General features: G+C 34.5%; 1 protein-coding gene across 6 annotated transcripts in view; it reads right to left on the bottom strand.

The window, feature by feature from the left end:
• The window catches only part of LOC115211031 (myocyte-specific enhancer factor 2C), a 226189-nt gene that overhangs the window by 31677 nt on the left and 171222 nt on the right, over positions 1-23290 (bottom strand). For all 6 annotated transcript variants that reach the window (XM_036502245.1, XM_029779882.2, XM_029779884.2 and 3 more), the window contains one exon: positions 231-371. In XM_036502245.1, the coding sequence (XP_036358138.1) occupies positions 231-371 (141 nt within the window). The remainder of the gene's footprint in view (positions 1-230; positions 372-23290) is intronic.

Below are 23290 nucleotides of genomic sequence, written 5' to 3'. Positions count from 1 at the left end.
GACAATGCTGGAATATTATAACGTCAGCTACAGGATTTAAACTCTGTGACTGCAGTAAAGCATAGCACCATGCAAGCTTCCACACCAAAGCTACACCTCAGCCTTGAACATTCAATGTAAAAGACTGAACCTAACTAGCTTGGGTGACATGTATCGGTTGCCTGTTGATGGCCGGATCTGGATTGGAAGTACAAAGGAATATCACTAGAGTAGGAGCTTTGTTGACTTACCCGTATGGAGTTCTGTTGCATGACTCTTGCGTATTCCTCGTTGATGCGGCCATATTTCTCCTCTGAGCGCGGTCCCAGCATGTATTGTTCATGGTCTGGTTCTGGACTCTCACAGCCCTTATGTTCCTTTTTGTTCAAAGCCTAAGAATAGACAAACAAACAAACAAATAAATATATATATATATAAATAAATAAATAAAAAAAATAATTATTTAATAAATAAACTAACAAATACAAACAGAAATTTAAAGAACATTTATGGGTTTTTGAATTGATTCTGACATGCGGGCCAGCAGTCCGATGCATGCCAGCATAGAACGTGGATGTTAAATTATGATGGTGGTGATGATGATGAGTGCATTTTTAATTCATTATATCTATTTGTTCATATTTATTTAAATGCACTTGGGGGGAAATTGGCATCCTCTTCCACCTCTTCACCATCATTAAATGCGCATGTTCCATGCTGGCATGGGTTGGACTGCTTGACAGAGTCCAGTGGATCTAAAGACTGCATTGTGCACCAATGTCTGTTTTTGGCATGGTCTCTGTGGATGGATGCCCCTTCAAATGTCAACCACTTTACAGGGTGCACATACAAGGTACCTTTTTTTTTATAGCACCGGCACTAGTGAGATTGTCATGCAGCCTGCAAGACAGAGTGAGGTTAGAGTATGAGGGAAGGTGGCATTATGCTAGAAGGTGAGAGGATTAAAGTGTCAGGGAAGGGATAAGAATAGAAAAAGTTACTTATAGCATGGATCAAAAAAAAAAGTTTCTTATAGCATGGATCAAGAATTGAAACTACAATTTTATGATCACAAGTCTAACACTTTAACCATTAAGCCATGTGCTTCCACAACAAGGTTACCTTCTAGAGTCATAGTGACTCATAAAGGCCAGTTTTCTGGTTTCATGCTGTATATATTACCCACCTGGATGGGAAGCCAGTCTATCACAGGATTACTCATTTTTGCCAGCTGAGTGGACAGGAGCAATGTGAAAGGAAGTGTTTTAGCTCAAGAACACAATGTGTCAGCCAGTCCAGGAATTAAAATCACAAGCTTATGCTCATGAGTCCAACACCACAACCACTAAGCCACACGCCTCCACTTACAGCATGGAATAGGAGTGGGTGGGATGGCACTGGAAACAGGCGAAAATTGTGATGATGAGACATCAGAGTGGATCCTCAGGATATGAGGTGACTAAAGATGAGTGGGGACAGCAGGACAAGAATTAAGGGTGGATAAAGCTTACAAGAGTGTATGGGAGAGTGAGAGATGATTAGAGATAATGGCTGAGAAAATGATTATGAAGATTAAGTGTAACGGGAAGATAAATAGAAATGAGGGTAAATAATTTGATCCATGCACTTGGAACAAGTTGCGAAGATATATATATTTTTTTAGTGAGTTACCATTAATTCTAAAGGATAGTGAAAATTGTATAGGGCAGGGGTCAAGGCTTTAGCCAGGAGTGTGAATTACACAAATGCTTATGCAAAATATGATTTCTATCATTATTTCAAATATGCTGGTGGTCTGTTTTTTTTTGGGTTTTTTTTTCCTGAAAAGCTTTAGTTAATACATGTGAAATTACTCAAGTTGTGAATTGAACAGAAAAAATAAAAAGATCTGGTTTATAGAAAAACCTACTAAGAAACATACCACACACTCATTGATATATATATAATATATATTATATATATATATATATATATATTATATATATACACACACACACACTATATAAATATATATATATTTTATTATAATTATATATATACACACACACACACATATATAAATATATATATATTTATATATGAATATATATACATATATATATATATATATATACGACATGTATATAATATATATATAAATATAGACATACATGTATATAAATATATATATATATATATACGTACATGATATATACATATATATATAAATATATATTAAATATATATATATATATATATATATATATATATTATACGTACATGTATATAAATATATATATATATATACGTACATATATATACATACATATAAATATATTTACGTACATATATATACATACATATAAATATATTTACATTATATAATATATACACTTACATGTATATAAATATATATACATATTATATATACATGTATATGAATATATATACATATATATACATACATGTATTTAAATGTGTATATACATATATATATACATATAAATAATATATATATACATATCTATATGCTTATAAATATATATACACATATATAATAAAAATATATTCATATATATATATATATATATACAAGTATATATAAATATATATAAGTATATATAAATATACACACACACACATATATATATGTATATATAAACATATATAAATATATATAAAAATATACATATATATATATGCACATATATACATATATACGTATATATACATATAGATATACATATATACACACGCAGAGATAGACAGATAGATAGATAGACAGACAGACACATAGATATGAATTCCAAAGCAAAAAAATAAACCAAACAGCATTACTCCTAAATCCGACCACAAAAAGAAAAAAAAACAATGACAAAACCCAAAGGTTTACTTTGCAAGTGACACTTTAAGATGTGTAATAGTAATAAATATATAAATAAATAAATAAATAAATAGATTGTGAATCAGAGAAGAAGAAGAAAAAAGAACAGAACTAAATAAAACAAATATGCTTGCTCTGCAGGCTTCAACAGACAGATGCAGAGCAAAAGGCTGTCAGCAGGTTATCTGTCTAATAATACTTACAGAAACACAGGCATATATATGTGTGTGTACATATATATGTGTGCATGCGTGCGTGTATATATATATATATATATATATGAATTACTTTTGGTGGTGTGTGGTGTATATATATATATACAGATGTGTATATCGTTAGAAAGATGGATAGACAGATGTAGACATATATACATATACACACATATACACTCATCTTTACATATATATGATGCAAATTTGTTTACTCTCTATACACACACAGAGATGGATGGATGGATGGATGGATAGATAGATAGATAGATAGATAGATAGATAGATAGATAGATAGATAGATAGATAGATAGATAGATAGATAGATAGATAGATAGATAGATAGATAGATAGATAGATAGATAGATAGACAGGTAGGTAGGTAGGTAGGTAGGTAGATAGATAGATAGGTAGGTAGGTAGGTAGGTAGGTAGATAGATAGATAGATAGATAGATAGATAGATAGATAGATAGATAGATAGATAGATAGATAGATAGATAGATAGATAGATAGATAGGACAGATAATCACACATGAAAAGATGTGCATAAGTAATTGTAATAATTCTTTCTCATTGCATGGATTTAATCCTGATGAAATACATACATACATACATACATATGTATATGTGTGTGTGTGTGCACGCACGTGCGTGTGTATGCCCTGTGTGTATATATAATATATATGATGTATATATATTTATATATATACTCTGTGTGTGTATTATATAGATATATACGTATACTACATATATATATATATATATATATATTATATATATATATATAATGTATATATATATATATATTATATACGACACACACACATACTTATATGCACATATACAAACATAAACATTATATATAAACATTTATACATATATATATGTGTGTAAGTCTGTATGTATGTATATATACACCACACACACACACACACCACACTATATATATATATATATATATATATATATATATATATATATATATATATTATAGTGTGTGTGTGTTTCAATTGGTCTGGGTAGTGTGATTTAGGGGATGTTGTGATGTTTATGCCTATGGGTTATGTGCATAATTTGCCCCACTTCCACCAACACATACATATATATATATGCATATATATCTTTATATATATATATATATATATATATATATATATTATATATATATAATATATGTTGACTGTGTGTGCATGTATGTATATTATAGTGTTTTTAAATTTGTCACATTGATGGCAAACTTGTTCACTGCTGGCATATGTGTGAGGGTGTGTCTATATAAATGTCAAATATGTCCTTTTGCATATATTCATGTGTATGTGTGTGTAAGAGTAATAAAGGCAGAGAGGGTGAGAGAGAAAGAGCGTGCATTGTCAGTGACAGTTGGGGAAGGCGGGTACGAGTGGTATAGAAAGAGGAATGAGGGGGGGAAGTGGGTGACGACCTTGGCTTGGGTTACTTGGCTTATTGGAATGAAGAGAAGAAAATCGTTATGTCGAAATACTGACGAAGACGGAACTGGTAGGAAAATATACGTGGAGAAATGGGTGAGAAGTTGCAAGTGTATATGAATGCACGCATGTGTGTGTGTGTGTGTGTGTGTTGGTATAGTTGTATGTGTGTGTATTTATGTATGTCTGTCAGAAAGTATGTATGTATTATCTGTGTATGCGTGTGTTATATTTTATGTATGAATACACATATGTATGTATGCTTGTATGTATTTATGTATGTGTGAATATGTATCAGACTGTGAAGTTGCTTGCATGCGCATGATTGTGTGTGTAGATGTATGTGTAGATGATTGTGTACATGCATGTATTTAGATTTGTGTGTATGCATGTATGTGTATGTTATGGTATGAGAATGAGAAGGGAGATAAATAGACAGTGAGACAATAGATAGATGAGACAGACAGACAGACAGATAAATAGATAGATAGATAGATAGATAGATAGATGAGACAGACAGATAGATAGATAGATAGATAGTTAGATGGGACAGACAGACAAATAGATAGATAGATAGATAGATAGATAGATAGATAGATAGATAGATAGATAGATAGATAGATAGATAGATGAGACAGATATTTGAATGAGATAGAAAGATAGAAAAATAGATAGATAAATGAGACAGACAGATAGATAGATGAGGTTGTTAAATAGATAGATAGATATGTTTCTTTATTAGCCACACAGGGCTGCACACAGACAGGACAAAATTACAAGGTAGAGCTTTTCTTTTTTGGTTTTCGATCAAAAGGGATCGTAAATGGAAAGAAAGAGGACAGATAGGTAGATAGATAGATAGATAGATAGATAGATAGATAGATGATAGATAGATAGATAGATAGATAGATAGATAGATAGATAACCTGATGGAACGGGTTGGGAAGATGGCAAGAAAAATAAGAGAGCAAAATTAATGGGGTGGAGAGGAGAATAAATATGTCAAGATATGGGGAATGTAAGTGTGGTAGAATGGGGATCATGCCAGTGTCTAACCATTTTCTTATGCAGACATTCTTACACAGATGAAGATTGGAACATAGCTTTCCTTTTTTTATTAAGAATTCACCCCCAGAGAAAAAGAAATAGTTACTGGGTATCCTAATGTTGATGTGGTTTTTGTGATGGTGGTGGTAGTAACTAGATGGTGATGATGATGATGATGTTAATAATTGTGATAGTGGTGGGGGGTCATTAATGATGATGATGATGTTGTTAGTGATGATGATAGTTTTTAGCAGTTGCAGTAGGTGTAGACATGTTAGTATACTGGGCGAAATGCTTAACAGTATTTCGCCTGCAAACTGCATTCTGAGTTCAATTTCCATCAAGGTCGACTTTACCTTTCAGCCTTTCAGGGGTCAATAAAATAAGTACCAGTTGAGCACTGGGGTTCGATATAATTCACTCATCCCCTCCCCAAAAAAACTGCTGCCCTTGTGGCAAAATTTGTAACTATAATTATTATTATTATTATTAATATTGCTATTATTATTATTATCATTATTAATATTGCTATTATTATTATTATCATTATTAATATTGCTATTATTATTATTATCATTATTAATATTGCTATTATTATTATCATTATTAATATTGCTATTATTATTATCATTATTAATATTGCTATTATTATTATTATTATTGCTATTATTATTATTATTAATATTGCTATAATTATTATTATTATTATTATCAATATTGCTAGTATTATTATTATTATCATTATTAATATTGCAATTATTATTATTATCATTATTGCTATTATTATTATCATTGTTATTATTATTATTATTAGTAGTAGTAGTAGTAGCAGCAGCGATGATAGCAATGATAATGATCGTGATGATGACGAAAATGAGAAAGACGGTGGTAGTTGCAAGAAATGGTGATAGCAACAGCAGTAAAAGTGATAGTACTAATAGTGGTGGTGACGGTGGGGAAGTGGTAGTGTTTATGATGATAACGGCGGTGGCGGCAATGGTGATGATAGTCATTGGGTGGGGGCAAGCCACAAACTTACTAACTAAACTGATTGGCGCAGGTAATATCCGTCAGCTCGATGACACGATGCCACACTTGTACACTAACACTCGACTCAACAACACATTACACGACACGACTGAATACGTAGAAGGCAAAAAAAAAAATATTAATAAATAAATGCAAAACAAAACAAAAACATTTAAAAGATAAATAGATAGTGTTATATGCCTTGATGGTGGTGGTGGCGGCGGCGGCGGTGTCGAAAAGTGATAGTGAGGAGAGGGAGGAGGAGGAGGAGGAGAAGGCGGCGGAGATATTTTCAAACTCAACAAAAAAAAAGGTAAAAAAAATGATATAGTGAAATCGTGCTGGCTGGTAGTGGCGGCGGCGGTGGTGGTGGTGGTGGTGGGGATAATACGGGATGCAAAATGGAAAAACCCGCTTTTTATTGAAAAAAAAAAAAAAATTAATAATAATAATAAAAATCGCGATCGAATATCATACACCGAGAAGCCTTTTCCATTAGAGTTACCTCCCTTACACTGAGATGCGCATCAACTACATTGTTATCGTATTAAAATGTGTGTGCGTGTGCGTATCTATCATATATGCGTATGTGTTTCTGTGCGTGTATAATATATATATGTGTGTAATGTGTATCTATAATCTATGTGTGTGTGCGGTAAGTGATTTCGTGCATAAAGTGTCTACAGACGAGATGAGTAGCTATGTATTTGGCTGGGACCCCTTATTTTCCTAGGAATAACCACAGAACCTAAATTACCAACTAGGAGTAAGTCTGGTAGAAATCGTAAGCGCATGCCCGGACAAAAAATGCTTAGCAGCATTTAGTCCGTCTTTACGCTCTGAGTTCAAATTCTGCCACAGTCAACTTCAGCTTTCATCCTTTCGGGGTCGATAAATAAAGTACCAGTTGATGTAATCGACTAGTCCCCTCCTCCAAAATTTCAGGCCTTGTGCGTTTAGTAGAAATTATTATTATTATTATTAATATTATTATTAAGGTGGTGAGCTGGCAGAATCGTTAGCACACTGGACGAAATGCTAAGCAGTATTTCGGCCGTCGCTACGTTCTGAGTTCAAATTTCGTACCAGTTGAACACTGGGATTGATGTAATCGACTCATCCCTTCACCCGAAATTGCTGTCCTTATGGCAAAATTTGAAATTATTATTATTATTACTTTTATGGGTAACCTTTCGTAACGCCTCCCCCTATTGGGAGATTTTCGTTGTTATATTATTTGATTGTTACACTGTTTTTACACGATTTTTTCACAAACGGACAAAACCCTTTGTAACCTTTCGTCTTGTTTTGTCCCTTTATGTTTTCTAATCATGTTTGTCAGCCCTTGTGGCCAATAAAAAGAATTAATTATTATTATTATTATTATTATTATTATTATTACTGAGTGAAAGAGCAACGCATGACATCAAAGTGACACTGGGTCACAAAATATACGAAACCCGATATACCCATCATATCTGATAAGGGTACACCAAGCACATGCATCACAACCGTATGTACGCGATATGCTGGTCTAATACCAAGATAAACAGCGCATGACCTTGCAGGTGGGGTCCCGTTAGAATTTTCTTCGGGTTGAGTATCCCATCGTGCTCAAAAGGTTCCTAAATGAGATTATTATTATTATTATTATTTTACATTCTCAGTTCAAATACCCACCGATGTTGTCTTTGCCTTTCGTCCTTTCGGGGTCGACGATTGTAAACACGAGTTTGAGTGTTACATCCTTCTTTCTAAACTTGTTGGCCTTGAGCCACAATTTGAATCACCACTACCACCACCATCGAAAGAAGTTCAACAAATTCTAAATATTTCAATAATTAACGTAAACATTTGAATGATAATAGAATTGAATCGAAACAGTTTTATTAGGTCGCTCGACCATGTTAGAGAGGTGTCCCGTGTTGGCTCGTCATGTCTGTGAAATACGGACAGGTACACACACTCACATATATATAAACACGCCGCTCGTTCTCCCACTTCAGAAAAAGACACACATACCGGTGGCAAGCCTTGGACTAATGCAACTGCCGCTTGTGTTACTGAGCGTATGGGTGTGTTTGCGTGTGTGTGTGTGTGTGTGTGTGTGTGTGAGTGTCTCTCTCTCTCTCTGTCAATCTATCTACCTATTTGTGTCTGTATCTTTATTACCGTGTGTATATGTGTGTTTATATGTACACATGCATACACACACACACACAAACGAATGTGCATCTATGTTATGGGATCGGCTGAATTTAGTAAAAGAAAAATTTATGAGTAAAGTCTTGTGTACACTCATCATTCAAACAGTTGTCCCACTGTTTCAAGAGACAAACTGTTACTTCCTACTAAACACATGTTTGCAAGGAATTACAGAAAATTTGTGAGAATTAAATATATTTCATTCTGAGCTAACTGGCTGGGAATAACCACAAAACTAATTGGCCAACAGCCATCTGACGGATAATTCCAACAGCTAGGTGATTTGTTTTTACTTTTGACCCTTTGCCTGCTTGTGTACCACAACTGATGTACAGAAAAGATTTCCTTGGAATCTTTACTTCACATATGATAAACATTCCCAGGTTTTATTTATTTATATCCTCCCCACCCACAACCATTGAATAACTTAGGGCTTATGAAAGGAAAACGTTATATTACTCAGAATATAGGAAACAAGGTCTAACAAAATGTCTGAAAACCAGAATTTAGAGTAAACCTGTTTGTTTTTTTTTTTTTTTTACCTTTTTATCAAGGGTATGCTTGATCTGTATGTTATCTAAATAGCATTAACCTGAAACTGGCCTACATTTAACTCAAATAAAGACTTGTAGAGCATAGATGTGTGATTAATCTTTTGCGTGCCTTGTGTATCACATGTAATACAAAGAACATTTCCCAGCTGACCACTCATCATATATGATAGACATTCCCATTTTCTTTTCTCTTCAGCCATAGAATAACTTGAGACTTTTGAAAAGGGAAGCTCTATATTACTCAGAACGTAATATGAAACAAGGGTTAACTAAAAGTTTGAAAACAAGCATGCATGTTTAGGATGATGATGATGATAATAATGATAATAATAATAGGGAATATAATTCCAAACTTACAGAGAAAATTCAATTTGGCAATTCTAAATCAAATTTCACAATATATAATATATGTATATAATTTAGAGAAAGCCTCTGTTAAACAATTCATTATTGAATTGTTTAATAGAGGTTTTTCCTCTAAATTATATATATATACGTATGTATGTAAGTATGTATGTATGTATGTATGATGTATGTATGTATGTGTGTATGTACTATGTATGTATATATATGTATGTATGTATATTATAAAGGCAGGGGAAGGAAATAGACATTGCTTAGTTTGTCTTTCACAGTTCTTGCAGTCAGTAAAAGAAGGGAATATGGTGCTTTGGAGTGTGAAAAGAGGTAAAGTAAATATACCATAATTAGTGCAGCTTCAGGCAAGCATCAAACACACTCAGGTGAGAAAAGGAATCAGGTAATCAAGGTAACGTTCCGACACCCACACACACGTGCACACACCCACACTTAAACTCCCCACCACCACCATACAGACATATATATATATATCTATATATACACACACACATACATGCACTCACATATACTCACAAATATATTTGTAGGCAAGACACATGCACATCTGTAGTCAATAACTACTCAATGTATTTCAGCATACATATGCACATATGCTTACATAAACATACATACACATACACTTGTGTGTGTATGTATGTATGTATATAATATATGCACATGTACAAGCTCATACAATTACGTAAGAAAAAAAGGGAAGAGACATCACGGAATCATACACATGCAATCAGAACAGGATACACATAGACACTTCCTCCCACCTCTCTCTCTCTCTCTCTCTCTCTCTCACACACACACACATTTACAACCATAGAAATATAGGGTGGGCTATGCAAGTAAACACATAGAAACACACGGTGACACTATATATATATATATGTATATGTATATATATATATGTATATATATATATATATATACACACACATACATTTACATATATATGTGTGTGTGTGTATATATATATATATTATATATATATATATATATATACACACACATCTGCAAACTTACATTTATATGACACCATATTCATGTGCCCACCTACGCCTGTATACTGTGGCATTTCCATACATTTGCGAGCATCTGTGTAACAACATGAGCATCCATGACTAAACACACGAAACCCCATCCTACTTTTAATTGTATGTTTTCCTCTTTTCTATTCATTTAAATTTTGTAGCTCATTAAATAAGTCTTCTTTACATATATCAAACCTGAAAAACATTTATAAACATATACGTAGTTAAGTCTATATCAGGTCAAAGAGTGACCAGTGGTTTTGCATTCAAATGACCGTAATGGATTCCTGCCTCTTAGAAGTGAAGAGTTTACATTTGTTTTTGGCTTTAGGGTCTGACGAGTCATCCATGGAGCTAAGCCCTTTGTGGATGTGAAACCATTGGTCACTCTATGACCGGACATTGACTTAACTGCATATAAATATACTACTGCTCTATCTGTCTATGTATGTATGTATGTATCTATCTATCTATCTATTTTTTCTGGCTTCATATTCTCAGGTCAAATGCTGCTGAAGTTGATTTTTGACTTTGCTTTTTGTCTTTTCGGGGGTTCATAAAGTAAGAACCAACTGAATACTGGTGTCTAAGTAACTGACTTATCATTCCCATGACATTGCTGGCTTTGTGCAACAATTTGAAACCATCATTATTATTATTTTCAAGGTGGTGAGAAGGCGGGATCGTTAGTATACCAAATAAAATACTTAACGGCATTTTGTTCACTTTTATGTTCTGAGTTCAAATTCTGGCGCGGTCGACTTTGCCTTTTATCCCTTTGGGGGTCAAGAAATAAGTACCAGTTGAGTAATCATCATCATTGTTCGACCGTGGTCGAGACAATGGAATTTACCATGCTACGCCAGACTTCACGGTCCATCATAGCATTACGGAGGTCCTGTTGCTGGATGCCTGTAACCCTGGAGATTACATCAGGGTAGGAGAGTGTGCGCCCTCTGGTATTGCAAGTAGATGGCTTCCAGAGGAGAAGAGTAGAAATTGCCTCGTTTTCAGCTCTACAACAATGTCCAGCAAACTGGACTCTCCTACCTTTCACAAGAGATGACACAGGTGGTAGTTTCCCATATATTTGCATTTTGGTTGGATGACGCTTCCACGAGAGATTTTGAGCTCTCATAAGGAGGCGAGTGTAGGTTCCATCCAACAGCCTCTCAAGCTTCTTCGATAACGTCCAGGTTTCTGAGCCATATAGTAGAATTGAGTACTGGGGTCGATGTAATCGCCTAGTCCCTTCCGCAAAATTTCAGGCCTTGTGCCGATAGGAGAAATCATCATTATTATTATTATTATTATTATTAAGTCGGTGAGCTGACAGAATCATTTACGTGCTGGACAAAATGCTTAGTGGTATTTCGCCTGTCGCTACGTTCTGAGTTCAAATTATACCGAGGTCGATAAATTAAGTACCAGTTATGCACTGGGGTGGATGTAATCGACTTAATCCCTCCCCCAAAACTGAGGCCTTATGCTTCTAGTAGAAAGGATCATTATTATTATTATTATTATATTATTATTATTATTATTATTATTATCATAATTTAGTATTGTTAAATATTTTATGTTTGAATGTGCTTTGAAGATTTTAATAATAATCAATACAAATGGTTGATGGAAAAATGAAAACACTATTTGAAATGCAAAACACTATATTACTGTTCACCATTTAACACAATAATACTCACACACACACACCTATATTTACATATATAATTATATGTAAGTATGCAATATATGTGTATGTTATTTCAGACTAAAATATTGTTTTCAATGGAATAAATTATATTTATTTGTATTTTTTGTATTGAAAAAAAAAATATATATAATACTTAAAAACACATTACAGAGATTTGTGTCTGTGTCTATGTGTAATTTGAGATGATGATGATTATTATAAAGGAGTAGATAGCTAGCTAGTTAGATAGATAGACTGATAGATAGACAGACAGATAGATAGTTAGACAGACAGATAGTAGATGGATATATAGACAGACTGATATATATGTATGTATATATATATATATATATACCGGAGTAAGCACATAAATGTGAAACAAGATGGAAAAAAGTGTACCCAAATACCAGAGGTAGAGTAATATGCTTTATTTAAAAGCAGCAGAAATATAACAAAAGCTGTTACTCAGAGTCTCACGTTCCCGTTCGTTGGACAGGAACAGGAACGTGAAACTCTGAGTAACAGTTTTTGTTATATTTCTGCTTTTAAATAAAGTATATATATATATATTTTATATATATATATATATATATATATATATATATATATATAGCAAAAAACTGTCCGACAAATGGGAATGTGAAACTCAGAGTAACAGGTTTTGTTGAATTTTCTGCTGCTTTGAAATAAAGCATATTACTCTACCCCTGGTATTTGAGAACTCTTTTTTTCCACCTTGTTTCACATTTATGTGTTTACTCCGGTATATATATATATGTATATGTATGTATGTATGTATGTATGTATGTATAGATAGATAGACAGAGAGAGAGAGAGAGAGAGAGAGAGAGAGAGAGAGAGAGAGAGAGAGAGAGAGAGAGATATAAACAGACAGATACACTGGTTGATGGATAGGTAGCCAGATAGATAGATAGATAGATAGAGAGAGAGAGAGAGAGAGAGGGACAGACAGACAGAGACAGAGAGAGTGTGTCTGGAGATCCAGAAACTGCTTCCTGCAACTGCTTCCTCTTGCACCAAATCCTGATGGCTACAGGAGAGTTTCCTCTCTCTTCACAACATGCCAGGCTTCTAATGATTAACTTTTCTTGCAGATTTTAAAGCATCGGTTCAAAGTCATTGCATAAAGACAGCACTAATGGTGACAGAGATGATGATGATGATGATGCTGATGAAAGGGTCAGTCACAATACTAGTGATGATGATGGCAACAATCAAGGTGGTGTTCCGGATGATGTTGATGGTGATGACCATGTGCTACTATTGAAACTACTAGTAATGATATACTCATTAAGAACAGACTAGAAAGGTAACTATGATTAAAACACACATGTGCACATACACATATATATAACAGTGTATACATTTCCAGATATACAGATATACACTCACATATATTTCCATATATACATACATACATACATACATACATATATATATATGTTCTTTTATTCTTTTACTTGTTTCAGCCATCAGACTGTGTCCATGCTGAAGGGTTTTAGTTGGAGAAATTGACCCCAGGACTTACATTTTTTTTAAGTGTAGTACTAATTCTATCAGTCACTTTTGCTGAACAACTAAGTCACTAGGGAATAAACAAACCAACATCAGCAGTTATGCAGTGATGGGAGAACAAACACAGAAAGAAAGACACACACATATAGGTAAATAAATATATATATACTTATATCTATATATATATATATACAATAGGCTTCATTCAGTTTCCATCTACCAAATCCACTCACAAGACTTTGGTTGGCCTGAGGCTACAGTAGAAGACACTTGCCCAAAGTGCCACATAGTGGGACTGAACCTAGAACCATGTGGTTTGCAAGCAAGCATCTCACCACACAGCCATGCCTGCACCTATCCGTGCAGGTGGCACGTAAAAAGCACCATCCGATCGTGGCCGTTGCCAGCCTTGCCTGGCCCCAGTGCTGGTGGCATGTAAAAAGCACCATCTGATCGTGGCCGTTTGCCAGCCCCGTCTGGCACCTGTGCCGGTGGCACGTAAAAAGCACCCACTACACTCACGGAGTGGTTGGCGTTAGGAAGGGCATCCAGCCGTAGAAACATTGCCAGATCAGACTGGGCCTGGTGCAGCCTTCTGGCTTCCCAGAACCCGGTTGAACCGTCCAACCCATGCTAGCATGGAAAGCAGACGCTAAATGATGATGATGATGATGATGATACATATATATATATATATAGTGTATAAAGCGTGGGTGTTTTTGTGAAAGAGATAATATTCATAAGCACTCAAAATGGATACAAACGCATACATGCATTTATCTATACAAAGCCATGCTGATGCATACATACATTCACGTATACATATGCACATAGATATTCAAGAACACACACATGCACACGCACACACACAGAGAAATACATTCATATATAACTATGTACATAAAGAGAGACTTCCTTAGCACAAGCACACATCAACGTAAGTTTGGATTCAAACATACATACACACATTCAAGCAGATGCACATATACACTTTCAATACATCATCACCATCAATGAATATCCATGATCCATGCTCTCTCTTGCTCTTTCTTTCACACACACACACACACACAATTTGTCTCATATATCTGTCATATGTTTTTATTAATATAAAACTTGTCAAAAACTGCCTTACTAAATATCCACTCTGTATACATACATGTATATATACATACATGTATATATACATACATATATATATATATATAAGTGTGTGTGTATATATATATATATATACATATATACACACACACACACACACACACATATATATATATATACACATATATATACACACACATATATAGATATATATATATATATACACACACATATATATGTATATATATATATATAATATATATATATATACACACACATACATATATATATGTGTGTGTGTGTGTATGTATATATAAATACATGGACAAAAGTTTAAGAATAGAATTGAAAAAAATAAAGAACAAACAAAACACAGAAACACAACACTACATGTGTAAAAAAAAAAACTCTACAAAAATAAAAAATAAAAAAGTAGAGAAAGGTAGAGACAAAAAAAGAAAAGAAATGATTAAAAAGAGTGTCAGAAAATGCGTAAACACATTGAGGGTTTCTTGATTGGTTGGCGTGTAATAGCAGACAGTTGAGGAAAAAAAGATCAATACAACTGCCACAGACACTTACATATGCACAAATGTGCACATGGTTACACATTTGCACATACACATAGATGAAGAGAGAGAGAGAGAGAGAGCAACAGTGTTGCCATAGAGATAACAGATGTCTGCAAGTGAAACACACACATATACATGTATGTGAGTGCGTGTGTGTGTGTGCATGTATGTGTGTACATATATATATGTATATGCATGTATGTATCCATTTGTCTATATACATATATATATAGATCCATGCATATCTATATCTATCTATCCATCTATATATATATATAAATATATATATATATAAGCATTTATATACATGTGTATGTATATTTATATATATATATATATATATATATATATACATACATATATATAGATAAATAGATAGATAGATAGAGAGAGAGAGAGAGAGAGGTACACAAACACTCATCTATATATGGATATTTATATAAATAAACACATGTAGATGTAAATATATATTTATATTTGTACAGATATAAACAACATCCTATAAATAATATATATGTGTAGATAAAAACATATTTATATAAAAATGATATAATATATATATATATATATACATACAAATATATAAGAATGAAAAAGGAACACAATAAGTAAATAAATAAATAAATAACTACAACAACAACAACAACAACAACAATAGAAAATTATGGCAAATTTCTTTTTTCAGAAATAAACTGATCCTATCCAGTTAACTGGACTGACTGGAAATGGGCGGGGGTGGGTGGAGAGTCTATCATCGTTATCTTCGCTTTTTATTGCTTTACCGAATCATATGTAGACAAGAGACAGGATGTCAGACATGCATATACATAAATACAATGAAGCATACAAACAAATACACGCACATATACATACATACGTACATACATATATATATCTATATATATAAATATATATATATATATATTCTCTAAAAGTGTATATGTATCTAGTGTTGGTGTTTCAACGATGTTTATTCCAGTTGTTCAATCAATAGAAAAACACACTTATTGAATTACAGTGGCAGATTGTTGTGTATTCCATAGTCCAGGGCTTGGAAACAAGTGGGCTTTGGCATTGTCTGTGCATTTTGGACATTTTAAAACAAAGATTCTTCAAATTTAATGCTTATGTGGGCCATTGAGCAATCGATGGCTTTTAGTCTTATTTCGCAATTCATTTTAAGTTTTACATACATAAGCATATATTTATATGTGTAAATATATATATGTATATATATATATTATATAGGCACCGGCATGGCTGTGTGGTAAGAAGCTTGCTTCCCAACCACATAGTATCAGGTTCAGTCCTACTGTGTGACACCTTGGGCAACTGCCTTCTGCTATAGCCTTGGGTCGACCAAAGCCTTGTGAGTGCATTTGGTAGGTGGAGACTCAAAGAAGCCCATCGTATGTGTAAATGTGTGTGTGTGTGTATGTGTGTGTGTATATGTGTGTGTGGGTGTGTGTGTGTGTATGGGTGTGTGTGTGTCTGTGTTTGTCCCCTGGCCATTGCTTGACAACTGATGCTGGTGTGTTTATGCTCCAATAACTTAGGAGTTCAACCAAAGAGACCAATAGAATAAGTACTAGGCTTACAAAGAATGAGTCCTAGGATCGATTTCTTTGATTTAAAAAAAAACTCTTTCAGGGGGTGCTCCGGCATGGCCACAGTCAAATGACTGAAACAAGTAAAAGAATAAAAGTATACACACACACACACGCACACACACAATCATCATCACCATCATCATCAACATAATCATCTAATGTCTATTTTTCTATGTTTGTGAAGGTCAGATGGATCTTGCTGAGGCCAATTTTTTTTTATGGATAAATGCTCTTCATGTTCCCAGCCCTCATCTGTTTGCAGGAAGGGTCTCCAGCCATCTATTTTCTGCGAATTGTGTGATACTTGATGATACTGTAAATATTTTTTGCATATATTACTGGGAAAGTCACCTTTTCTAAATATGCAAACCTAAAAAATACATTGTTTAATAACCTTCATTTCTTTACATTTTGAGTTCAAATCCTATGGAAGTTAGCTTTTCCCTTTCCTCCCTTCACAGTGATGCTGGGGGCAGGTGGGCGAGAACTGTCAAAGTAAGCACAAGGCAATTATTCTAAGTAAATTCAATCTACTATATACCTTCCTTACAAGATTTTTGTAGCTTTTTGCCAAAATTGGAAATCTTATTGATATTTTATCTTGGCATAAGGCCACAAAATTCAGGGTAAAGCTCATTCAATTAGACCAACCACGATATCTAACTGTTTCTTTTTTTTTGTTTTCCATTGATATCCCAGAAGATTAAAAGTTAAAGGCTTCCCAGTCCTTACAGACCTTGAACTTAAAGCATAAAGGGACATAATCCACTACAAGGCAGTTTGCTGCAATTGTTCTGCTAATGGCTTCAGGCTAGAAGTCTGAAATATTAGTTAAGACTATCAAGAGTTTTGTAGAGTGGCAGAAACAGAAGCGAATCAGACCAAATGGCTACAGGGATCTAATCTGGTCAGACTCTCCTAATGCTCCTGATTTTAATTCCCCATCGAGGTTGGTTTAGTCTTTCAAGGGTGTATAAGATATATTACAGACCTAATATTTGTATACACACACACATATATATATACATATATATACATACATATTTCATTTTATATCGAAGAGCAGCAATATATATGCTTTTAAGATTATACAGAAGAAGAAACTGTGTGTGTATGTATATTATACACTGATGTAAGGATATGTCGTTTATAAAGCTTGAAACACGTGTACCGCAACATCCTTTGTGTTCTGTTTTTGATTTCATTTGATACATATACCCTCTCACCTCTGCCACTAGCTGGCGTATACAGGTGCTTATACTTATCAAGTGTTCACTCTAAATTTATTATATGTGTGTATATATATATATATATATATTATACAGACAAGAAGGTAATATTTCGAATGCTGTATAGCCATGAAAAAGCAGAAAGATTGGATATTTTACCCTTATAAGATGAAAAAAACTTGTCAACAGACAGCCATGGGACTTGAACCTGAATCCTCGGACACTGGCTGAGTATTTAACAATTAAGCTAAATTGCCCAGATATATGTGTGTATACATATATATATCGTGCATCTTTTACTTGTTTCAGTCATTAGACTGTGGCCATGCTGGGACACCACCTCGAGGAATTTTTATTCAGTAATTCTTTTTATATAAACCCTGGTACTATTTTATCGATTTCTTATGCTGAACTTCTAAGTTACAGAGACATAAACACATTAACACTGGTTGCCATGAGGTGGTAGGGGACAAACACAGACCCATAGATGCACACACACACACACACACATATATATTGATAGATAGATTAGACAGATAGATAAATATATAGATAGAGAGAGAGAGAGAGAGAGAAATATACAGACGAAAGCCCATCATATATTTCCTTATCATCATCATCAATGTTAATGATGATGATGAAATATGTGATGGGCTTCCGTCTACCTGATCCTCTTACAGTGGAACTGAACCCAAAACTATGAGGTTAAGAAGCAAACTTCTAACCACAAAGCTACACACACACACACAACACACCACACACACATATATAATAGAAAAAGGTGCATTGGTTGATTAATGCAGTTCTGAATATTCCTAAACAGACAGAACAGAGGACATGGTTGGAATGTCTTTAATCATAAGTCAGTTCAATCAGGATTGATCTGAGACTCAACAACGACAACAAGCATCATTGATAAGAGAAACAAGATTAATTGATCATTCAACCACTCGACAGCTTGATTCCTCTTTGGGATAAGCAGCATTTCTTCTTTTATTTTATTTTATTGTTTTTTTTTGCAATTTGTTTTTCCTCTTTTCTCCCCCCCATCCCCTTTTCATTTTACCTTTGATTGCCAATGCCATCTTTCTTTTGGTATTCATTCATTTTTTTTTTGTTGTTGTGTTTTTCGGTTAGTTTATTAAGTTTCTTCCTTCTTCTTCTTCTTCTTCTTCTCCTCCTCCTCTTTCTACTCTCTTGCTACCTTGCTCTGTTACCATGGAGATACAGTGAGGTACTAATGCTGCTCTATGACAACATGTTTGACTGATTAGTTTCACAAAGCAACAACAAGCCTGTTATTGACAATAGAAACACCACAGAAAGTTGCTGCTTGCGATTGTTAAATGTTGCTGTCATTACACCACTAATATATTCCATCACCATCACCATCATCGTCATTATTGTTTTAGTGTCCACTTTTCCATAGTCACACAGGTCGGATGTAATTTTGTTCAGACGGATTTTCTATGGCTGGATGCACTTCCTGTTGCCAACCCTCACCTGTGTGGCTTATGGGCAGTACAGGTGTGGTTGTGTGGTTGAGAAGCTTGCTCCTCCCCAGCCGTGCAGACTTACGTTCATTCCCAATGTGCAGCCCCTGGGGCAAGTGGCTGCAACTACAGACTCAGGCCAACCAGAGCCTTATCAGTGGATTTGATGGACCAAACCTGTCAAGTTGTATACTGTGAGTGTGAGTTTGCTCTGTAGAAATAGTCCCCTGGTTTAACTAAGGGATCATATGTAATAGTGTGCATACAAACACACATATAAGCATATACAAAGATACACATACACACACACATGAATAAATAAATACATATATATATACACACATACATATGAATATATATATATATAATATATATATACATATATATAAATAAATAAATATATATATATATAAATAAATAAATATATATATATATAAATAAATAAATAATATATATATATATATATATATATATATGTATGTATATTTAAGGAAAATAAAGTGCAGCAGCAGCAGTAGTAGTTAGTGGAGGCGGTGGTGGATGCTACCACAACCCACTGCTATATTACCACTACTAACAGCAGAATCAGCAGCAACAATAATAACAACAGTAGCAACAATCTTACAGCAACCATATAACATTTCTAATTAATGAATAGGAAAAAAAAGAGGTTGACAAATAAACAAATGAAATAAAAAAATTAATAAACAACTACATGTTATATGGTGCATATTGCTACCACATAACATAAAACATAAAATGTATATAAACAAATATATATACAGCAAGCAATATTACTGACATGTTAAACAATGTCATTTTTGTATATTCAATATTTATCTTTCTGCCCATGTAATTCTATCGCCTACACTTGTATATTGTCAGTTTTCATGTTACATTTTACAAGACATGCACACGAACACACACACACATATACACACACACAGAATTTCCTGATTCTCTCTTATACTCATTTTGTATTTTGAGACACTCTGATACCTTGCTACCACCATCCTTGTCTTCTTTCCAGCTATTCTCACCCACCTTTGAATAATGCTGAGTAGCCATTTATCTTCTCTACAGCAAGACACCTGTGCCTGTTCTATAGCTAGCACAAATCAATGCTGGCTATAATTTCTTTAGAAACATCTGTAGAGACAACCTTAACAAGTATTATCTTTAATAGCACTGCTAACACAGAAGTGCAAAGTATTAACTTATAAAGTGTTTAATGTACTTTGTAGTATATTGGGGTTGCATAAATAAATATGATGTCCCTACAAGTAATTAATATTCCTCTATCATACTTTAGCCTCTTAAAATGAGGCATAAAGTGCCCCCACTCCACAATCTCTACTACAACTCTACTCAGTTGAAGGGCTATTTTGCTTTGTCTTATGAATTACTTGGTAGCCAGACTAGTGCTGGTATCAGGGAAAAGTACTCATAGGGGCAGTCATGGGTGTGTGTTAAAATGCCTCCTTCCCAACCGCATTGTTCAGGGTTCAGTCCCATTGCATGACACCTTGGCCAAGTGCCTTCCACTATAGCCTTGGGCTGACCATAGCTTTGTTAGTGGATTTCGTAGACAATCTGAAAGAAGCCTGTCTTGTGTGTGTGTGTGCGTGTCTGCGAACCTTCATGCGTATGTTTGTCCCTCACTACTTCTTGAAAACTGGTATAGGTGTATTTACATCCTTGTAGCTTAGTGGTTTGGTTTGGTAAACATTTCCAGTCACAGGGAAATATCACCTTGTTTGGAAACAAGTGAAGGTTGGTGACTATGAAAGCATTCTATCATAGAAAATCAGTTTTGAAAATTCCATCTGATTCATGACAGTATAGAAAGGTGCAATTAAAAATTATTATATATATGTATAATGTACTGTTCCATGGTGGGTAAGATCAACAAAAAAGTACCCCATCTGGTGAGAAATAAATATTATTTAATTAGACACAATACATGTTTTTCTGTGCTACTAATAGTTTCATATGTTGAGAAATACCTCAAACATATTCATCAGGCACAAACCACATATAATGATTATATATAATCACTTTTACATAAGGAAGACAGATTAGGATATATAAACAGATAGGCAGATAAATAGATGGATAGATAGATAGATAGATAGACAGATAGACAGGCAGGAGGTGGGTTTGGGGGAGGCATTTGAGGCTCACACACCAGTCATGTTGGAAATATTCGGTGATGACTTACCCAGCTGAGGCAGCTATGCTAAGCTAAGCTAGCAAACTAAGCTATGCGTCACCAACTAACCTGTCACTCAGGTGCAATGGAAGACTGCACTCTGAGTAAAGAATGACACCTTTTGACACTGGTGATTAACCTGTGGTAGCAGTGGGAGGATGTTCGTTGTTGTTGTTCTAGTTGTTGTGGTGGTGGTGGTGGTAGGGAGGGTTGTCACTTGTTGTGTGGTGGTGGTGGTAGTGATGGTGGTGGTGATGGTGGGAATTGTTGCAGTAAGTGATGGTGATGTAGGGGATTATTGTAATAGCAATATCATAGGATTGTCTTTGCAGCAGTGGTGGTCACTGTAATGGAGGTGGTGATCAGTGTGGTAGCAGTGAAGGGCATTTAGAGAGAGGGACGTGATGACAGTGACTATGTTAATGGTAGTAGGGAGGGGGGTGGGTCTATATGAAAGTGGAGAGGAATCATGGGAGCAGATGTGATTGCGGCCGATAAAAGTGGTTGTGCTTTATACATACTGGTAAACATGGTGGTTATGGATGGAGTGGTAGCTGTTGGAAAGTCACTGTTGGGGATGATGATGATGATGATGATGATGATGATGATGATGATGATGATTGGGGAGAATGCAGTGGTGATTATAAGAGTAATGTATATATTTACAATGGCAATACTAGCAGATCTGATAGCAATGTTTGTGATGGTAGCGGTGAGGGTGGTGACAGGAAAATGATGGTAATGGCAAAGGTGGTGGTGATGGTGTTGGTCACGACAGTGGTGGTGATGGTGGTGTTGATGATGGTAGTAGTTTTGATGGTGGTGGTGATGATGGTGATGGTGGCACTGGTGTTGATTACAATGATGATGATGGTGATGATGATAACGATGATGATGATGATGACAGTGATGACAATGATGATGATACTGATGAGAAAGAAGGCAGTCATGGCGATGGTAGAGGTGAAGAAGTATTGAGTCATGATGGTAGCGGTGGGAGGCGAGCTGGAACAGAATACCAGGTAAGATGTTTGCAAATGGAAAAGACAGAGAAACAAGGAAAAGAGGAGAAAGAAAGATATAAGGGGACGAGAGAGAGAGAGAGAGTG

The sequence above is a fragment of the Octopus sinensis genome, linkage group LG4 (assembly GCF_006345805.1).
Source record: "Octopus sinensis linkage group LG4, ASM634580v1, whole genome shotgun sequence".
In the NCBI taxonomy this organism is placed as follows: domain Eukaryota; kingdom Metazoa; phylum Mollusca; class Cephalopoda; order Octopoda; family Octopodidae; genus Octopus; species Octopus sinensis.
The sequence above is the reverse complement of the archived record's forward strand: the minus strand, read 5'-3'. Positions and strand labels throughout refer to the sequence as shown.